This window comes from Rhinatrema bivittatum, chromosome 9 (genome assembly GCF_901001135.1).
Source record: "Rhinatrema bivittatum chromosome 9, aRhiBiv1.1, whole genome shotgun sequence".
Lineage (NCBI taxonomy): Eukaryota > Metazoa > Chordata > Amphibia > Gymnophiona > Rhinatrematidae > Rhinatrema > Rhinatrema bivittatum.
Window position 1 is genome coordinate 266,704,041 of NC_042623.1, and position 19,981 is coordinate 266,724,021.

At 43.4% G+C, this 19,981-nt stretch overlaps 1 protein-coding gene across 1 annotated transcript in view; it reads left to right on the plus strand.

Moving 5' to 3' along the window:
- TF (transferrin) overlaps positions 1 to 19,981 on the plus strand; it is a 79,832-nt gene that overhangs the window by 5,411 nt on the left and 54,440 nt on the right. Inside the window, exons 2-7 of the mRNA XM_029615185.1 lie at positions 2,977 to 3,146; positions 5,069 to 5,177; positions 6,337 to 6,516; positions 7,876 to 8,023; positions 18,798 to 18,853; positions 18,981 to 19,144. Of these exons, the coding sequence (XP_029471045.1) occupies positions 2,977 to 3,146; positions 5,069 to 5,177; positions 6,337 to 6,516; positions 7,876 to 8,023; positions 18,798 to 18,853; positions 18,981 to 19,144 (827 nt within the window). The remainder of the gene's footprint in view (positions 1 to 2,976; positions 3,147 to 5,068; positions 5,178 to 6,336; positions 6,517 to 7,875; positions 8,024 to 18,797; positions 18,854 to 18,980; positions 19,145 to 19,981) is intronic.

The window sequence follows — 19,981 nt, forward strand, 5'->3', positions numbered from 1 at the left end:
ATATACCACTTCGAATGGTGTTGATCCAGTAGATGTTGCTGGATGAGAGTTGATGGAAAACTTGGCCCACGGTAGAAGTTCAGCCCAATCATTCTGGCTTGAAGAGACATAGGCTCTGAAGAATTGTTTGAGGGTATGGTTCATCCTCTTGGTTTGGCCGTTGGATTGTGGATGGTAAGATGAAGTGAAGTTGAGAGTGATATCAAACTTCTTGCAAAGAGCCTTCCAGAATGAGGCTGTGAATGGTACGCCTCTGTCTTTGACTATGTGCTGGGGATTCCGTGCAGACAGAATATGTGGCTGATGAAGAGCTTTGCAAGTTCGCTGGCAGATGTTAAGCCAGGAAGCACCACAAAGTGAGCCATTTTTGAGAATCTATCCACCGTTACCCAGATAGTGTTGTTGCCCCTGAAGAGGGGTATGTCCACCATGAAGTCCATGGCGATGTGAGTCCAAGGCTCATCCGTATGGGTAAAAGAGATTAGGGCTGTTCAGCTTGGAGAAGAGACGGCTGAGGGGGGATATGATAGAGGTCTTTAAGATCATGAGAGGTCTTGAATGAGTAGATGTGACTCGGTTATTTTCACTTTCGAATGAAGTTAGCAAGTAGCACATTTAAGACTAATCGGAGAAAATTCTTTTTCACTCAACGCACAATAAAGCTCTGGAATTTGTTGCCAGAGGATGTGGTTAGTGCAGTTAGTGTAGCTGGGTTCAAAAAAGGTTTGGATAAGTTCTTGGAGGAGAAGTCCATTAATGGCTATTAATCAAGTTTACTTAGGGAATAGACACTGCTATTATTGCATCAGTAGCATGGAATCTTCTTAGTGTTTTGGGTAATTGCCAGGTTCTTGTGGCCTGGTTTTGGCCTCTGTTGGAAACAGGATGCTGGGCTTGATGGACCCTTGGTCTGACCCAGCAGGATTCAGGATTGTTGTGGATTAGAGGGAGAGGAAGGGAAGGCACACACTCCCCATCCTCTCTCTTACACACACAAACACAGCTTCTTTCACATACACTCACTGCCACATATACACATAGCTTGCCCTTATCTCCTGCATACACAAATATATGCACACACCCAAGCCTCGACTCTATCTCTCTCTCTCTCTCTCACACACACACACATACAGCCTGACTCTCTCTCTTTCACACACATAGTCTCTCTCACTCACACAGCCTTTCTTTCTCGCATACACACAGCATCTCTATCTCTCTCACACACACATACACACAGCATGACTCTCTCTCACACACACAGCCTTTATCTCTCACTAATATACACACAGCATCTCTCTCACACACATCCTCTCCCTCTCACATATACCCTTCTCTCTCTCTATCACATGCACACACATATAGCTAGCCTCTATCTCTCTCTCTCACACACACACACACACACACACACACATGCACAAACACACAGGCTCACTCATATACTTTCATTGACTTCCCTTCTTTTCTGGGCTCTTTTTCAGCTGCCAGTAATAGGGTCTGATGGGAGCTAGCCGGGTCTCTTTCCCTCTCTTCAGCCACCAGTGAAATGGGAGTCCACTGGTGGTTGCCAGGTCATGTCCCCTCCTTCTCTCTTCAGCTGCCATGGGATAGGATTCAATGCAGCCTCCTGGGCCTCTCTCCCATCTTCAGCCACCAGCATTGTGTCTGCTGGCAGCCACTATGTTGAGTAGCCTGCCAGGCTTCTCTCCATCTTCAGCGAGATAGGGACTGCTGGTGGCTACTGCTTCATGGCATGGTTGGCAGCAGGAGTCTCATTTGAGGAATGTCATCTCCTGCTGCCGTGGGGGCTGGTCTCGTAGTAAGAGCTGAAAGACTGGCTCTGCAGCAGTAGGTGATAATGTAGGCTTAAATGCAACGCTTGCTGCTGGCGGGGGAGGGGGGAAAGTGTTGCATCTGAGCATTAGATCAGGCAGGGATTTGGTTTATCCATGTCCATGTATAAAATTGGAGTGGCAAGCCATTTTTTTTTCATAGCAACGCCTATGGTCTTCTTTCATGAGATGGATTCTTCAACTGGGAGGAGGAGGGAGGCTGTGTATGCTGGACAGAATCTCATTCTGTCCCTTACTAGATAGGTAATCACGACCATTTATGAATTTAAAGTGCATAAAGGTTCCCTAAACAAAATACCATCTTACTCCTTAAAACCTTTCAAAACCATCAGATGTGCAGGCAGCTATTTAAAGAGACCCCAAAACCTTAAAAAAAACTTTTTTCTCTCTTATCAAATGTCTAACCCCCCCTATTTGATTGGTTTCAATGACATGCAAGATCTTGACAGAGTCAGAAGTCAGTACATCACACATTAACCCTCCCCCCCCCCAATCATACTTCAAAATAAGAATACATTTTGACTCTTCAGACTTGCACAGGGCTCTTTATATTAGCTTTATATTAGCTTGCTATCCTGAAGTTTGTCCCAGGGAAGTTTTGACAGCAAGTGTCTCACCGATCTACTATCTGGGAGCTGAAAAGAAATGAACTGCTGCCTTCAACCTAGTTCCCAGCAGATAGGGTTAAACCTCCTCAGCTAGTTCCCCTCTGCAGTAACTGGAACTTTAACTCAACAACCAGGACCAGGAGAGAAGCAGAACAAGGGAGCATCTAAGAGAGAAGATGAAGCGCACATTCTCCAGGGGGAAATAACTTTTCAGACTGAGCAGTAATGCTGCACTATTAGCAAAGAGTTGCTAATTTGGGGTCCCAGGATTCAGGATTGAAAAGGGCACGGCATCATCTGGTTACTTCTGATGTTTCCCATTGCATTGATCATGTACCATGATCTTTCCAGCACACACACACACACACACACACAAAAAGCAATGTTTTGAAAAGAGTTTGCCACACGGCAGATCACCTCAATCTCCCAAACCCCCGTCTCACAGTGCAATTTATTGCCAGAGCTTTCTTGAGCTAACCTATTGCCTTTCACTATCATTCTTTTCCGTTTCTTTGCAGCATTGTCTCTCGCAGACCCTCAGTCAAGCCGGTCTAACATAATAGCATGTGTGAAATCCAAAGCAGAATATCAAAAATGTGGAAAGTTCATGGATGCCACCAAAACCTTCCAGACATCCCTCCTCTGTCTGCAGAAAACAAACACTGACGAGTGCTCTACTGCCATTTCAGTAAGTGGACACTAGTGATAGAGGGTACGACTTAATGACCCAGTACTGACCCAATGCTCGAGCACAATATCAGAAGGCACTACCCTCTCCCCCCACACACACAGACACACACTGACCCAGTACTGACCCAATGCCCGAGCACGATATCAGAAGGCACTACCCTCTCCCCCCCACACAGACACACACTGACCCAGTACTGACCCAATGCTCGAGCACGATATCAGAAGGCACTACCCTCTCCCCCCCACACAGACACACACTGACCCAATGCTCGAGCACGATATCAGAAGGCACTACCCTCTCCCCCCCCACACAGACACACACTGACCCAGTACTGACCCAATGCCCGAGCACGATATCAGAAGGCACTACCCTCTCCCCCCCCACACACAGACACACACTGACCCAGTACTGACCCAATGCTCGAGCACGATATCAGAAGGCACTACCCTCTCCCCCGCCACACAGACACACACTGACCCAGTACTGACCCAATGCTCGAGCACGATATCAGAAGGCACTACCCTCTCCCCCCCCACACACAGACACACACTGACCCAGTACTGACCCAATGCCCGAGCACGATATCAGAAGGCACTACCCTCTCCCCCCACACACACAGACACACACTGACCCAGTACTGACCCAATGCCCGAGCACGATATCAGAAGGCACTACCCTCTCCCCCCCCCCACACACAGACACACACTGACCCAGTACTGACCCAATGCCCGAGCACGATATCAGAAGGCACTACCCTCTCCCCCCCCACACACAGACACACACTGACCCAGTACTGACCCAATGCTCGAGCACGATATCAGAAGGCACTACCCTCTCCCCCCACACACAGACACACACTGACCCAGTACTGACCCAATGCTCGAGCATGATATCAGAAGGCACTACCCTCTCCCCCCCACACACAGACACACACTGACCCAGTACTGACCCAATGCTCGAGCACGATATCAGAAGGCACTACCCTCTCCCCCCACACACAGACACACACTGACCCAGTACTGACCCAATGCCCGAGCACGATATCAGAAGGCACTACCCTCTCCCCCCCCCCACACACAGACACACACTGACCCAGTACTGACCCAATGTCCTAGCAGGATGTTAAGAGGCAATATTTCTTCTTGAGTCAACACAAGCCTAGTGCTCAAGCAGTGCTACGAAGCACTCTCCCTTCTTAGCCTGCACTGAGCCCGAGTACCTGCAAAGTGCTGGGAGACAATTTTCCTCTGAGCCAGGTCTGACCCACTGCCCCAGCATGCTTGTAGGATGGGGAGCACTCTCCCCATTAAGCCAGCATTGTTCCAGTAAGGGGTTTACTTCCCATTGAGGCAACACTGATTCAGTGCTGCATATGATGTTAAAGGACACAGTTCTCCTGATCTGGCGCCCCCACTTTTAAGTTAGAAAGCATTTTTTTTTCTCTGACCTATGGGTGCCATGTTTCAGATGAGACTTTTAAACTAAGGTCTTCCCTATTGTGTGAATATGGAAGGTCCCATAACTCAAGGAAATGTTAATCCCAGTATCCTGTCTAAAATCTGAATACTTGTACAACATGGCTTATTTAACATTCACCCTGAACAAGAATTTAGGGGCCTCTGTGCTAAAGATTTTCTCCCTGGGAAAATGTCTAGCAGTTAATGCCCTTAACTGGGCTCAGAAAATACTCTGTCCCCAGTGACTAACGAACGCATCTATCTCTATAACACAGTGCCCCACATAAAAGTAATACAGAAGCACAAATAAGGAAAATGATGTGGGGAATGAGGGCCATTCCTTGAAATGGAAACTCAGATGCTTGGACCCCACATTGCTGCTTTTCTCCCTTGGTAGTCTTGCTTGCTGAGAAAAAGATGATGTGCAGTAATATTGATCCTTTGAAAATTTACTGTTTCTAGAATGGAGAAGCAGATTTCATGAGCATGGATGGTGGTGATGTTCTCAAATCAAGCCTCCAGCCCTATGGCCTAAATCCCATCATTGCTGAGTGCTATGGCAAGAAGGAAAGTGAGTTTACTTATTTAATTTATTTAATTTATTTATTTAAAGTCTTTTCTATACCGTCGTTAAGCGGGTGCCATCACAATAGGGCACAAAAACTATGTGTAAAATGCAGTATCTGGAATTCTAAACTCTTAAACAGGTGCCTTAATTTACTGTAACATAGTTTCATAAAAAATATAATTTGGTGAGTGTTATAACCCGCACATTATTCTTCTAGGTTCTCTTATGACCAATTGATGAGCGCTGTTTAGTATGCCCTGCTTAAACTGATCAAAACCTGTCACATCTTTCAAGATTTCATCATTTCTGTACTGTTTGCTTTTTTTTAAGAATTTTCACATTTTTAGAGCTTGATGAAATGTATCAGTTTCCAGTAAAATCAATAAGTCTCTTCCCTCCTTGGGGATTGTGCATAGGGCCTTCTTTCCCTTCCTTCCTGGAGATAGTACAAGGGACTCGCAAAGCCCTTCGGTTCTAAGTGTAGTTAATGACTTTTGAAGTATGTTTCCATGCAAGCTTTCTTTTCATGTAAACTGACCTTCAATTTCATTTGAAGGTCAGCATTTGCCCAAAGTTATTTTATGGATGGAGGACTCTTTGGATCACTTCCATTTTAGAAAAAAAAAAAAAAAGGTTTCCACAAGCACAAAGGGATCCATTTTCAGTCACTTTCTGGCCAGCAGAGTTAACTGGAATCACTTATCTGGCTGACTTTGTAATGATATTCAGGGGTGTGGCTTGGAAAGTATGCATTTCTAGTGATTGTACAAATTTTGTATTTATTAAAAAAAAAATGTATAAAAAGGAAAAAAGGCAGCACCACTGATTAAACCCGACCTTCTTAAAGAGAGCCTGATAACTTTATCTGGCTGACTTTAGGACTGCTCTGCAGCGCAACCAGAGTTATCCGGGTAACATAACTCCGCCCCGAATTACCCCCAGAACGCATCCAAGTTATCCAGCCACGTTTTAGCCAGTTAACTCAGATGGTCAGTCAGCAGGGATTTTCAAGACCAAACTTAGGCGGACGAATGGCAGCAAATATCAGCCTCAGAATGTGTGTGTGGGGAAATCCCTTTGAATATTTGCTGCTAATAAGAGTCTTAACAAAGTCCTCAGGATCAAGCGATTTCATTCCTTTAGCCTGTTTTTCCCTTACCAGATTGTTCTACCAGCTACTTTGCTGTGGCTGTGGTAAAGAAAGAAAGCTCTTTCAAATTCAGTGAACTGAAGGGAAAGAGGACGTGTCATACCGGCCTGGACAAGTCGGCAGGTTATATCATGCCCGTTGGGACACTCCTGGAAATGGGACTCCTTCCCAGACAATTTCCCATTGTGCAAGGTAAATATCACATCCAGCATGTGAAAGAGAAGGGAAGAATGGGAAATGAAAGAAAAGACATGGAAACTGACAGAGGGCGAGAAGGCAAATAAAAGGGGAAGAGAAGGAATGAAGAATGGGATGAGAGAAAGCAAACAGGATTAGAAAGACAGATGGGCCAGTGGAGAAAAGGACCAAAATGGTAGCCAGAGAGATGGGTGGAAGCAGTCTATAGAGACAGGCAGTAAGATGAAGACAAAGAGAATGATAAAGAACGTAAGGGCTGACAATCAAAGTAAACTCTTCCAGTAGCCGAGTCATGGCATAAATAAGTAACCATGGAAGCCTTCCCCTCTTTTCATCCAAAGGTAGAAGTATCCTACAAGCCAGCCAATCAGCAAGCAGGTTCAGCTTGGGTCCACCAATCAGAATTTACCTGCTGCTTTCTGTTTGGTTGTCACTGTAGCTCCCAGATGCAAGTCTGAATTGAAACCTGTTGTTGAGAAGAGGGCTTAATGTCGTCTGGAAAGGGTGCAGTCAGGAACGTCAGCACTGCACTCAGTCCACACGAAGAGGCTGCTCTCTCTGCATCAGTCACCTCCATGCAGCTCCACAAGTGGGAGGGTTCACTGCTGGAAAGCTAATTCTGCTGTAGTGCTCTTATTCCTGCAGAATGCCAGCTCTCCACAGACACTCCCATGCCTCATATAAGTAACTCTGAGACTTTTTGGCACATTCATTCTTCCTCTCATTTGAAAAGATAAATGGCTTTTCCAATTGCCTTCCCCCTTGTAAAAGGCAGAAACATTTTTGCATGCAGGACTTTCAGCAAACAAGAAATTGTTTGGTTACATATTCTCCCCACCCCCACCCCTATGTTTTCTTGCCTTCTATAATCAAACCAGAGCTGGCTTATTTAAAGATTCTTTTTGTTTTTAATGTATTTTTATAATTTTTATTGAACTTAAGTAGGGTCATTTTGTGACATCATAAGTAACTTATGCAGCAAATAAGTGAATGAGTTACGCCAGTTTTCAAGAGGAATGCATGCTTTGAAAATGACCCCACTGAAAGTATCTGCATACATTACGCCTGCTATCCAGAGCACCTCAATCCTGTATGTAGAGTACAGCTGTGACCCTTGGAGCACTGTTGTATGCCACAGATACTTAGCTTAATGCTGGGGTGCCAAAGCCTGATTTTAACATAAGCGCAATGTTTGAAGATTACTGGGGTGGCCTTCCAAAAATAGCCTGTTTTAGTGATTTGTGCTCTTATTATTCACTGGCAAGTGAAATTTTGAAATTCTGTCTAATAGGTAGCAGCAACTTTTACATTGCTTTGCTTCTATAATGACATGTTGTTTGTTTCCTGTTATAGCCTTGGCCCAGTTCTTCTCTGCCTCTTGCATCCCAGGTGCCAATGCCAAAGCTCAGCCAAATCTCTGCAGCCTGTGCAAAGGGAAAGATCAATATTTCTGTGCCCGCTCTGAAAATGAACCCTACTACAACTATGAAGGGGCCCTGAGGTAAGTACCCTCTGTCATAAGTTTTTAACTAATAAAATCAGAGCAGGTACAGCAGGTGATCACTTAGAGGACAGCAATTGGGAAGGCAGCGTCTGGGGCTTCTCTGGCTCTCCAAGGTTAGTGCCCAAATCTCAGCCGGCAGAGAGGCGGATGGAGGGACAGGAGGGAAGGGGGAGAGCATGGAGCAAACCGATCACACCCTAATCCAGCCCCCTACTCTCCTGTTTCCCTCCTACGTTTTGTTCTGTAAATAGGAGGGAAGGATGCGGAGCAAAACCAAGCGTCTCTCTGCTCCCTAATCCTCTTGCAGAGAACTGGAGGGGAGTGAGGTTGGCGTGATCAAGAGATCAGTTTTCTATTTATACATTGTGATCCTTTACTTTGTATTTGGTGAGGGAGTATTATGTGTTCTGTTTGTGACCAACATGAGGTACTCTGCTAATGTGTAGTTTCTGTGTTCTCCAGCTTGTTCTATTTTCCTACAGGAGATTTATAGTTAATAATAAATTTTGATTTTTAACCTACCTTTCCAAATAATGCTCAAGGTAATTTACAGAATTTTTAGAATTTAGGTACAATAAATCCATGCCCTGAACAGTTTACAATCTAAGAGCCCTATTTACTAAGTTTCTTTCTGATAGACACAAAATGGGAGAAAATCTTTAGTAAATAACCTTTTAAGTGGGTAACTGAAGCAATAGTAGATAAAGCAACTTGCTCAAGGTTACTAGGCATGTCACTTGGACAAGTGGTTTCCCTGGTTCTCAGCCCTAAACTGTAAATAATTATATGTAACCACAGTCTGCTGATTGTGGATTATTTACAGTTTAGGAAATTGTGGTTCAGCCTTATTGGAGTTTTCCTAGAAACTACGGATTTACTGTGAATTTACTGTCCATATATATTGGAGTTCTCAGATAAAGTAGTAACTTACTGTGAACAGACTGTTTAGATAGAGATCCATTGCAATAGTTGTGCCACAGTGTAAAGAGTTTATTTTGATTGGAGAATGTCCTGAGTTAATACATATGAATTGTTTTTATACTGTGTGTGAATAATGGTTTGAATGCAAGTGTTTGCAGTGTATTTGTTGCATTCAGAGATTTTAGGAGGTAAAATATTTGAAGCTTTGTGAAATAGCAGATGATTTAATAAAGGTTAATATTGTAGTAGATTAGAGAGAGGGTTTTATTCCCTAGTTTTATATATATATATATATATATATATATATATATATATACACAATGACCTATCTTGGGAGGACCCCAACCAATTGTATGAATGGAAGGAGGGCCATGGCTCACGTTTGCTCACCCCTGCTTTAGATATAGAAATGCTGCATTTTCCTCGATGTAAATGTAGTCTTTCCTTCCTGTTGGCATAAACATTCACAGTGTTCTCTGGAATTAGCTTTGCTATTAAATTTACTTCTATGTGCAGAAGAGCCAAGGCTGAAAATCTGTTTTCTCCTATGGTTGAATGCAATCAGTTTCTTACTGCCTCATTGCCGAAAAGCTTCGTTCTGACATGGCTATCAAAACTGGGAATGTTAGAGCTAACTGAGGATCCGATTTACTATGGCTTTTCTCCCATTCTGTATAAATGGGGAAAAATGTTTAGTACATGAGGCCCTGCGTTTGCTATAGTTTGGGTACATCAGAGACACTTCTTGAAGTCTTTCAAATGTGACTGAGATAGATATTTAACAATTCTCAGTTTCTGCAGCCAGAAGATGAGGATTTCTTTTGAGTGGATCTGCATATGTCTGCAAGAGCAGATGGATGCCATTTTTGTCACACAGAGTCACAGAAATCTTCATTGATTCTTTTGAGAATTGTCTGTCTATCTCTGAAGTTATGGCATCCAAAACAGGGACACACAAATGCTCATGCCACCAGCAATTTTCTGTTGCAGATATAGGGGTAGATATTTAGATCTAGTCAGTTATGTAAGTTAGCCGAATAAGAACTTATCTGGCTAACTTAAATGGAATATTCAGGGGCACAGCAATGCCACTGAATAAATCTGGATAAGAATTAAGATTAGCCGGATAAGCCTGCTCAGCTAACTTTAGATCTGCTATGGGTCACCCCTAACTTCTCCAATTAAATGAATAAGGCTGAATATCACTATCTATCCAGCTAACCCCTAGATTCATCAAAATGCATTAGTAAAGCATTGATAATGCCTGCGATAAGAAAATGGAATGTGTTTTAGAATTACTGCACCATGCAATAACCTACTACTTTGCATTGGTAGTATTGTGGTAAACTTATGACACCCTATCATAACTCCCATGTGAGAGAGAGAGAGAGAGTGTGAGAGAGAGACTATCTACAAGGCCCTCATAGTAGTGAAGTATTTATATCTCTATAGGAGGGCCATCTAATAGGTCCAGGTGAGGTGTTGGTGGTGGTTTAGGGTTTAGGGGCCAGTTTCTCGTGTAGAATGAGACATACGAACAGCACAGTACACCTTGGTGAAGATTTGATGTCATTTGAAGTGAGAAGTCTCACAAAGATGCCATTTCTACTATGTTCTCTTATCCTAGCTTGATGGACTCTATAACAGGGTATCACGTGAAATAAGCGATCGCTTATTTTTAATGATGGTGATGCCAAAGAAGCCTAGAGCTGATAGAGACTATTGGGAAAAGCAACGGGCCATCGATGGTCTTTGTGGGGCTGAAAAGGGTGTGTTGTACTCCGCGTATTTACTATCCATGTTGGAGTGAAAGTCGTCACTGCTTAGTTGGGTTTGAATTTGGAAGTTATAGTAAGATTAAATTCTGCCACTGACCCCGGGGGATTCTGGGAGCTGAACGTGTGGCAGTATCTGGCGTGGAGGAAAGAGTACATCTTAGCGTTTGAGAAGATGGTCACCCGTTTATTCCTGCAATAAGGAACTGATTGCTGTATTGATATGGGGGAGATCTGGGTGGTGGGGGGAGGGGAGTGTCAGCATAGGTTGTTGGGTATTGCTGATGAATATGTGTGTGATTATGTATAACTGTGGGTGTGGAGTGGGAAGTGTTTGGATGGATACCTCAGTGTGTTATGACGGGATGTCTGTTGCTCTGATCGATTTTGGGAATCTCTCAATTAAAATTGGCAGGATATGAGCCTACTAGCTTTATTTGTGTGCACCACTGGGGAAGGCTTAGCCTGGAGAATCCTTCCGGACAAGGAGATTTTCCTGCTTAAAGATTTATGCTATTTGATATGTAATGGCTAGTGTTAAAAGGAAGAAAATTCTTAGGGAATTTAAAAAATGTAAACTCAATATTGCATTTCTGCAAGAAACACATTTAGTGGATAGTGAACATGCTAAGCTTCAAAGGGAATGAGTGGCTCAGTGTTACTTCTTATTTTCTGCTAAGCAAAGGTGGTGGCTATTCTAATTCATAAAAATGTTCCATTTATGCTAGAAAGTCAGATTAAGGATCCTGAAGGGTATTTAATTATAATTGCGGGAATCTTGTATGGGACTAAAATATTGTTAGTCAATGTATATGCACCGAAAAAATATAAGATTGTTACCTCAATTGTCACCGCTTTGCTCTCTTTTTAGGGATACTTGATCCTAATGGGGGATGATTTTAATAATGTCAATAATCCCTTGTAAAAGTCCCCAAGAAGAATCAGAAATTAAGATTAGTGGACACCTGGCGTATGTTACATCTGGAAGAAATAGAATTTTTATATTACTCCATGTCCACAATGTTTATTCTAGAATAGATTATTTGCTGCTTGCTGAGTCAGGGTTTGACAAGCTCCATTCCTGTGATATGGTTGAAGTCCCATTTTCTGATCATTCAATAGTCACATACAAATTCTTTTTTTCAGAAAGAGGGGGTAGGGTTCCTCAGTGGAAAATTTCCGTACTATTGTATTACGACAAGGACTTTGTCAGCTCTTTGAGGTCACAATAGAAGTAATACAGAAAGCTCAGTTCATCTGAGATCAGACCCATTTTGTACTGGAATGCTGCTAAGGTGGTTCTTTGAGGGCAGATAATTGTGTATCAAATAAGGAAAAAAAAGGGAAAGAGTTAGACAGATGTTAGAACTTTCTAAAGAACTGATGTGACTTGGAAAAGTACATCTACAACAATGTGTCTGACAATCCTTTTATATATCTGCTATAGAGATACATGACACAAAATGAAAAATACTTGATAAAACTCATCAAAGGCAAATATAAAATAAAACAGAGAAAGACCCCTCTAGAGAATCATCCTAATATTCACTAAAATTTCACCACTGTCGGGCCAATGCAATATCCGCGCTGGAAAAAACGGGCGCCCATCCATCTCTCATGGGCGAACGATGCAGTAGGCAAACGAGCTGCTGCAGTAAAAAGGAGGCGCTAGGGGAAAGTGTGCGTCCTTAGTGCCTCCTCGGCAGCGGGCACCCAGGAGAAGTGGCTGTCCACAGGTTAGGAAAACGAACGCTCAATTTTACAAGCCTCCATTTTCCTCACCCGTACACAGCCACAGGTTAGAAAAATGGAGGCTCATAAATTGAGTCTCCATTTTCCTAACCTGACAGCCTACAAGACCTTTTTTTTTTTTTCACTTTGTTGCTTTCTGTGGTTCCTCCAACTTAATATTGCCACAATATTAAGACGGAGAAATCTTTTCCGTTAAACTTTTGGGACTCCAAGACTTAATACCAGCTCTGGGGCTCACGTTAATTTTTGAGGGTTAAAATGTCCATTGGGTGCACATTTATTTTTTACATAGGGATTAAAGCTAATAACCTCACCTACATGGAATTTACGCGTGATGGGTGCTATTAGCTACGCCCTGGTTTGGACGTGTTTTGGACGAGCTGATCCCCTTATTGCATAAGGGGTTATGGACGCGCGTCCATAACATGCATCCAACCGCGGGTTGGATTGGCCTGTGTGTGTGTATTCTTCATGTAGCAATCCTTGTTGACCTGTTTCATGAATAACTAATAATATATGAAATATAGAAACAGAAATATGAGTTGTAGAAGCTTAAATAAAAATATTCCTAATTGTAAGCCTTAGTTCTACAGTTTACAAAAAAAAATATTTCATTTTTCATCTTGCTGTAGGAAAAAAAAAACCCAACCCCAAACATATTATAGGCAGTGCTACCAGCATGTTGCTGACAGGTTTAATTCTACTTTAGGAACATGGCAGAAGAAGGTTAAAAAGTTGAACTTAAAAGGGACAGTTTTGAATAACTAGCAGTGCTGGAAATGTACAAGGGCACTTCTAGCCCCCCGGACATTATGGGCAATTATTTAAGGAATTTTGTTTACAGTGTACATGAACCAAAAGTGCTCACATATATTTATTCCTATTTGCTGCAGAACAGAGCATGCAAATTTGAAATTCAAATCCATGCACGTTTCCCTATCTCGCCTCCCCCCACCCTAGAAATGTGCTGTGGAAGTCCGCATGTACTTTTATCTGGGCAGATGAGGACAATTTTCAAAAAAGCGAGTTTACCTAGGCAAATTGTCCTCAAAATGTTCACTTTTTCACGAGCACTTGCTAGCCAGTAAGAGAAGTTTAGAAGTGCAACAAGGTGGATTTAAGTTCTTGTTTTCTCCACAGTCCATAAACAAGACAGAGCAGCAGGGACTGGGCGAAGGAATCAGGGAAGCTGTCTTGGAATTTCATAGCAAAGTACGACATCTTTCTCAATCTCAGGCTTGTAGAGAGGCTGCAGTGCTGAGCTTGCCATAATTGTTTCAGAGGAGTTTGTCTTCTGAAGGGAGCTGCTGGGAGATGGAAATTAGGAATTCACCTTGGTGGAAGAAACGAGTCCTTGCATGGGGTTTTGAATCAAATCTGTCAGAGACACCTTTAATAAGGAGATAAAACCCACAGCGATCACTGGTGGAGGGCTCATACTGATCAAGTCGCCCGGATGCCAGAAACAAAGGAAGGATCAGCTCATAGGCGCTTTTCATGACCTTTTTGCTACTCTTCATGATATTTCCAAACTATGCAGGAGGGGTTAGAGCAGCAGGAGGGTTGCAAACCAGGAAAGCCAGGTTTCAAATCCTGCTGTCCTTTCTTGTGAGCTTGGGCAAGTCACTTCACTCCCCATTTGCCCCAGGTACGAATTTAGGGGCCTGATTTGCTAAGACTTTTCTCCCGTTCTGTGTCTTTGGGGAAAATTGCGTAGGAAACCCTGTGCACTCTTCAGGGGATAGAGAAATCTTGTCATAGCTCTAGCTACATCTACTTTAACACCTGCGAGGCAGGAAACAGACGTTGACCTTAATTTTTCCTTTACGTTGTTAAACGATTTTCTTTCTTAGCCTGTCACGTACTTGCAGGCTCCAGGGGTGATCCGGGAAACTACAGACCGGTTAGCCTGACTTCAGTGCCAGGAAAAATAGTGGAAAGTGTTCTAAATATCAAAATCACAGAACATATAGAAAGACATGGTTTAATGGAACAAAGTCAGCATGGCTTTACCCAGGACAAGTCTTGCCTCACAAATCTGCTTCACTATTTTGAAGGGATTAATAATCATGTAAATAAAGGTGAACCGGTAGATGTAGTATACTTGGATTTTCAGAAGGCGTTTGACAAAGTTCCTCATGAGAGGCTTCTAGGAAAAGTAAAAAGACATGGGATAGGTGGCGATGTCCTTTCGTGGATTACAAACTGGCTAAAAGACAGGAAACAGAGGGTAGGATTGAATGGGCAATTTTCTCAATGGAAGGGAGTGGACAGTGGAGTGCCTCAGGGATCTGTATTGGGACCCTTACTGTTCAATATATTTATAAATGATCTGAAAAGAAATACGACGAGTGAAATAATCAAATTTGCAGATGACACAAAATTGTTCAGAGTAGTTAAATCACAAGCAGATTGTGATAAATTGCAGGAAGACCTTGTGAGACTGGAAAATTGGGCATCCAAATGGCAGATGAAATTTAATGTGGATAAGTGCAAGGTGATGCATATAGGGAAAAATAACCCATGCTATAATTACACAATGTTGGGTTCCACATTAGGTGCTACAACCCAAGAAAGAGATCTAGGTGTCTTAGTGGATAACACATTGAAATCGTCGGTGCAGTGTGCTGCGGCAGTCAAAAAAGCAAACAGAATGTTGGGAATTATTAGAAAAGGAATGATGAATAAAACGGAAAATGTCATAATGCCTCTGTATCGCTCCATGGTGAGACCGCACCTTGAATACTGTGTACAATTCTGGTCGCCGCAACTCAAAAAAGATATAATTGCGATGGAGAAGGTACAGAGAAGGGCTACCAAAATGATAAGGGGAATGGAACAACTCCCCTATGAGGAAAGACTAAAGAGGTTAGGACTTTTCAGCTTGGAGAAGAGACGACTGAGGGGGGATATGATAGAGGTGTTTAAAATCATGAGAGGTGTAGAACGGTTAGATGTGAATCGGTTATTTACTCTTTCGGATAGTAGAAAGACTAGGGGGCACTCCATGAAGTTAGCATGGGGCACATTTAAAACTAATCGGAGAAAGTTCTTTTTTACTCAACGCACAATTAAACTCTGGAATTTGTTGCCAGACAATGTGGTTCGTGCAGTTAGTATAGCTGTGTTTAAAAAAGGATTGGATAAGTTCTTGGAGGAGAAGTCCATTACCTGCTATTAAGTTCACTTAGAGAATAGCCACTGCCATTAGCAATGGTTACATGGAATAGACTTAGTTTTTGGGTACTTGCCAGGTTCTTATGACCTGGATTGGCCACTGTTGGAAACAGGATGCTGGGCTTGATGGACCCTTGGTCTGACCCAGTATGGCATTTTCTTATGTTCTTATGTTCTTATGCTTGGCCTAAGTTAAGATCTGATCAGTTCTGCTTCTACAAAGGAGGTGGCTGACAAAATTAAAGCTAAAAGAACTGCATACAAGAAATACAAAAGATCCCAAAGGGAGGAGCACAAAGAAGAATATCTGATTCAACTGAGGGAGACTAAGAAATTAATCAAGTTGGCAAAAAGTCAAGCAGAAGAGAGGATTGCCAAGGAGATAAAATATGGTGACAAAACATTTTTCAGATACATCAGCGAAAAGAGAAAAGTCCAAAGTGGTATAGTGAAATTGAAAGGTGGAAATGATCAATGTGTGGAGGGAGACGAAGAAATGGCAGAAATATTAAACGAATACTTCAGCTCTGTGTTCACTAAAGAAGACCCTGGAGAAGGACCATCTCTACACAACAAGAAACTGGAGGGAAGCGGAACAGAGGAAAATCCATTTACAGTAGATAATGTATGGGAAGAGCTAAAGAATCTGAAAGTGGACAAAGCCATGGGGCCTGATGGGATTCATCCAAGGATACTGAGGGAGCTCAGAGATGTGCTGGCGGGACCGCTGTGTGACCTGTTCAATAGATCCCTAGAAACGGGAGTGGTGCCGAGTGATTGGAGAAGAGCGGTGGTGGTCCCTCTTCACAAGAGTGGGAACAGAGAGGAGGCTGGTAACTACAGACCAGTTAGCCTCACTTCAGTGGTGGGAAAAGTAATGGAGTCACTGTTGAAAGAGAGAATAGTGAACTATCTACAGTCCGGAGAATTGATGGACCAGAGGCAGCATGGATTCACCAGAGGAAGATCCTGTCAGACAAATCTGATTGACTTTTTTGACTGGGTAACCAAGGAATTGGATAGAGGAAGAGCACTCGATATCATATACTTGGATTTCAGCAAAGCTTTTGATACGGTTCCGCACAGGAGACTGGTGAATAAAACGAGAAGCTTGGGAGTGAGTGCCGAGGTGGTGACCTGGATTGCAAATTGGTTGACGGACAGAAGACAACGTGTGATGGTAAATGGAACCTTCTCTGAAGAGAGAGCGGTTTTAAGTGGTGTACCGCAAGGATCGGTGTTGGGACCGGTCCTGTTCAATATCTTTGTGAGCGACATTGCGGACGGGATAGAAGGTAAGGTTTGTCTTTTTGCGGATGACACTAAGATCTGCAACAGAGTGGACACGCCGGAAGGAGTGGAGAGAATGAGACGGGATCTAAGGAAACTGGAAGAGTGGTCGAAGATATGGCAGCTGAGATTCAATGCCAAGAAGTGCAAAGTCATGCATATGGGGAGTGGAAATCCGAATGAACTGTATTCGATGGGGGGGGGGAAAGGCTGATGTGCACGGAGCAGGAGAGGGACCTTGGGGTGATGGTGTCTAATGATCTGAAGTTGGCGAAACAATGCGACAAGGCGATAGCTAAAGCCAGAAGAATGCTGGGCTGCATAGAGAGAGGAATATCGAGTAAGAAAAGGGAAGTGATTATTCCCTTGTACAGGTCCTTGGTGAGGCCTCACCTGGAGTACTGTGTTCAATTCTGGAGACCATACCTTCAAAAAGACAAAGACAAGATGGAGGCGGTACAGAGAAGGGCGACCAGGAAGGTGGAGGATCTTCATCGGATGACGTACGAGGAGAGATTGAAGAATCTAAATATGTACACCCTGGAGGAAAGGAGGAGCAGAGGTGATATGATACAGACTTTCAGATACTTGAAAGGTGTTAATGATCAAAAGACAACGACAAACCTTTTCCGAAGGAAAAAAATCAGCAGAACCAGGGGTCACGATTTGAAGCTTCAGGGAGGAAGATTCAGAACCAATGTCAGGAAGTATTTCTTCACGGAGAGGGTGGTGGATGCCTGGAATGCCCTTCCGGAGGATGTGGTGAAGACCAGAACTGTGAAGGACTTCAAAGGGGCGTGGGATAAACACTGTGGATCCATAAAGTCAAGAGGCTGCCAATGAAGAGTGGGTGACTCGCCAGAATGATGGCTACTGCCTGGAGTCAATACCCTTATTAAATAAACATACACAGGCTTACGGTGACTCCAACATCGCTCTAAGCTTCAACAGCAAGAGGAAATGTGGAAAAAAGGATTCACACTCACAAAGAGGGGAGTAGCTGGCTTGTTACGGCGGTTACTACCCCAAACCAAATGTGCCTGATACTTCACTTTCGATGCACATCCAGCATGGCTCTCTGCTTCAACGGCATGGGAGAAGACTTATACATCACACACATCCAGCATAGCTCCCTGCTTCAACGGCAGGGGAGAAGAAAAACTGATACTTCACACATCCAGCAGAGCTCTCTGCTTCAACGGCAGGGGAGAAGAAAAGAGGGTTCGCACTCACAAAGCGGGGAGTAGCTGGCTTGTTATGGCGGTTACTACCCCAAACCAAATGTGCCTGATACTTCACTTTCGATGCACATTCAGCATGGCTCTCTGCTTCAACGGCATGGGAGAAGACTTATACATCACACATATCCAGCATAGCTCCCTGCTTCAACGGCAGGGGAGAAGAAAAACAACCAATAAGGGCTAATAACATAGTCTGGGTAAAACAAATAAGCATGGGTGCAGCTTGCTTATTGCGGCGGCTACTACCCCTAACGAATCAAGCTAGATATTTCACTTGGATGCAGCTCCATCACTGCTCTCTACATTAAAGGTGGGGGTGGAAGGGAAATAGAACCAAGAGCTAAGAGAAACAGATAAGTATGAGAGAAAATATGTGTGAAGCTTGCTGGGCAGACTAGATGGGCCATTTGGTCTTCTTCTGCCGTCATTTCTATGTTTCTATGTTTCTATGTTTCTATACATGTTCCTCGCAAATTTCTCTTCAAGCAAATCAGAATACCTCCGCCCCTAATACCGAGTGGTAGTACCAGGGAAAGGTGTTCCCCCAACCCAATCCCAGAGGAGACGCGTGTACATATCAACCAATCCCAGACCGTGTAACATTTTTCTTCCCAGATGTCTTGAAGAAGATGCTGGAGTAGTAGCCTTTGTAAAGCACACAACGGCGAAAGGTGAGTAGTATTTTGCGGTGCTGTTCTTTTGATTTGTGCCATTGGCCCCACCCCCTGAGAGCCCCAGCCCGTGCAGAACCAAGCCAGCTTTATATCCTTGGGTTTCCTTCTTTGTCTTTACCTGAAGATGCTGAAAAGTATATGCTGCTGTGTCCCGACGACACCCGAAAGCCACTGTCTGAGTACAAAGACTGTAACCTAGGCAGAATCTCTGCACATGCTGTCATGGCAAGAAGCAAGGGCAAGAACGATAAAACTGAAGAAATTGTGTCCTTCTTGATGGAGGCTCAGGTATTTCTTTTTATTTTACTCTCTCACCATGCCTGGGGTTTTTTTGTTTAATTTTTTATTTATGAATTTTCAATATGCATTACAGGAAATAACAGATCGTGTCATATATAATATTATGAAATCACAAGTATAGGTAGTAAATACGTAGAATCACCTTTTGTAGGTACTCGAATAACAATATTATCTCATATGCAAGTCGTTTACCAAAACAGAGGATAAATCTAAGTGATAATCTCAAACATAAAGCGATTTATACTTTTATAAAGATGAGCTCAGATAAGATCTCAATGGAGTCTTCCTGCCCAGTCTCTCCTGCCTCACATCGCTGCACTGCTCCTGCAGCTGTGCCCCTGGCTCAATGACCGATCTATCACTACGGCCCTTTCTTTAGAACCGGGGTGGCCAACTTTGGTCCTTGAGAGCCACAAACAGATCCAGGATATGCACAATGAATATGCATGCGATAGGTTTGCGTACAATGGAGGCAGTGCCTGCAAATCTATCTCATGCATATTCATTGTGCATATCCTGAAAACCTGGCCTGCTTGTGGCTCTTGAAGGGCCGGAGTTGGCCAGCCCTGGTTTAGAATGGAAGCTCTCGGACCAGCTGGCTGTGCTGCCATGCAGCGGGACCGGGCTTTGTTTCCCCAGCCAGGATTCTGCTCTGGTATGACCTGGGTTTATTTTTATAGCCTTGCAAAAACTATTACATTTACTTACCTTGTTGTAAACATTTATCACGTATCCTTTCTGGGAGTCATTTTTAAAGCCCTTTACAAACCGCCCCCCCCCATTTTATGCACATAAAGGACCGTTCTAAAATCGAGCTGGGGTCGG